Source organism: Oryzias melastigma, linkage group LG20 (genome assembly GCF_002922805.2).
Source record: "Oryzias melastigma strain HK-1 linkage group LG20, ASM292280v2, whole genome shotgun sequence".
NCBI classification, from domain to species: domain Eukaryota; kingdom Metazoa; phylum Chordata; class Actinopteri; order Beloniformes; family Adrianichthyidae; genus Oryzias; species Oryzias melastigma.
In genome coordinates, this window is record NC_050531.1 from 9,287,174 (window position 1) to 9,288,862 (window position 1,689).

A 1,689-nucleotide genomic window follows, 5' to 3' on the forward strand; every position below is an offset into this window, starting at 1 on the left:
ATATTTTTTCCTTTTTAACTGCTTGTTTATATATCAGTTGAGAAGCCTTTTCCATTGACTTTTAACAAACTATCAAAAGAAGCAGCTGTTATGTTAGCTGCTAACAGCTCCTTCAGAATAAAAGCCTTTTCTGCAGTCGTGGAAAAAAAGAGGGCAACAGCCAATCACTGCTTTCTATTTTTACCTGCTAATCTGAGAGATTGCCTTTATAACCCATCTCTGCGTCGATTTATTTAACTTTTATTTCTTGAAACATTTATGCACAGCGCCCACCCACTGATGACAGCAAATCCTCCAACCTACTTCTTCATAATGCTCAATGCAGTCGAGATAACCCTGGGTGGAGGGAGGTGGGGGGAGAAATCCCATTGCTGTTCCACAAATCTGTCACACTTGCCTCCCCCTCAGTGTGCCCCCTTTCCCTAGCAGTCATGCACACGGTTTTGGCAGTCAATTATATCATCTCACCTTCAAAACCAGCCTCGCCTCGCCACCTCAAGAGAGGCAGCAGAGAACCATATCTGTATCTGATCTTCATCCTTTCCCAGCAGCAGGACGGGTGGAGCTGTCAGCTCTCAGGTCCCGTTAACCAGGTAGAGGTAAAAGCGTTTCCTCAAGGCAAAGCGCACAAATCGTGTGAGCGAGCCTGCGTGAGAAGACAGGGGACGCTTTCCTGGATCAACAAATACGAGACATGAAGCAAAAAAACGTTTATTTATGACGATAAAATAAAACCACCGATTTCACATTTTTCATTTGTAATAACTGATTTTTGGAGTTTGCAAAGCGTTTATCCTCCAGACAATAAAACATTTCAGTCACTGTTCCTGCTTTCTCCAAGCACCCGTCTCTTCAGGAGATCCATTTTATCGGCGGCTAAAGCTTCTCTCACGGCACCGAAGAAATTCTGATAGTGGGTAATGTTGTGGATCATCAGCAGCACTCCAGCCAGCAGCTCATTGGTCACCAGCAGGTGGTGCAGATACGCCCTCTGGTGGTTCCTGCAGCAGTAGCAGCCACACCCCTCCACCAGGGGTTTGAAATCATCCCCATACCTGGAAAGCGGTTCAGTTCAAGTTTAAGCTTCACAAACAGTCGGCGTAAATGTTAATCAAACACATGAAAGCGGGGGCTTTGCGAGCGCGTGCACTTCTGAAAGCCCCGGGGGGATTTTCTGCAAACCTTTTGTCTTTCAGATTCATTTCAAAGCTCGTCATCTGCGTTTGATCCTCACAGTTGAGATCGCCTTTTGGTTGCGTGTCGCCCCCCGCTGAGCGCTCTTCTTCATTCAGCTCCAACACTGTCAAGACAGAAACACACCTCATTGATTCCAACACAAACCATTTACGGCGCAATTTCACTCTTTGTTGGAAATTAAATCACCATTTAGACACCCGGCAGAAAAAATTAAGCATCTCATGACAGACGTTGGCGATGTTAAAACCTGTTTCTTAACACGTTAATAATTTTATGAAGAAGACAACTCTCGTCTTCAAAGTCAGGAATATTTTTCACTTGAAGATTGTCTCTTGCCAGCGGCAGAAACGAGGGATGTGAGAAGGGTGAAGAGGATGAAGAGGAGGAGAAAAAAATAACCAAAGTGGACCATAGTGATGCATACATTCATAGGCTGAGATTAAAGGGCAACAGAGGAGTGAGTGGGTTTAATGGAAGCTGAACGAGGTCAAG

At 45.0% G+C, this 1,689-nt stretch overlaps 1 protein-coding gene across 2 annotated transcripts in view; it reads right to left on the reverse strand.

Moving 5' to 3' along the window:
* Positions 1 to 695: 695 nt before the first annotated feature.
* The window catches only part of qtrt2 (queuine tRNA-ribosyltransferase accessory subunit 2), a 12,568-nt gene continuing 11,574 nt past the window's right edge, over positions 696 to 1,689 (reverse strand). For both annotated transcript variants that reach the window (XM_024280066.1, XM_024280065.1), the window contains exons 8-9: positions 1,183 to 1,300; positions 696 to 1,055 (exon numbers count right to left, since the gene is read on the reverse strand). In XM_024280066.1, coding sequence (XP_024135834.1) covers positions 815 to 1,055; positions 1,183 to 1,300 — 359 coding nt within the window. In that variant the 3' untranslated portion in view covers positions 696 to 814. The remainder of the gene's footprint in view (positions 1,056 to 1,182; positions 1,301 to 1,689) is intronic.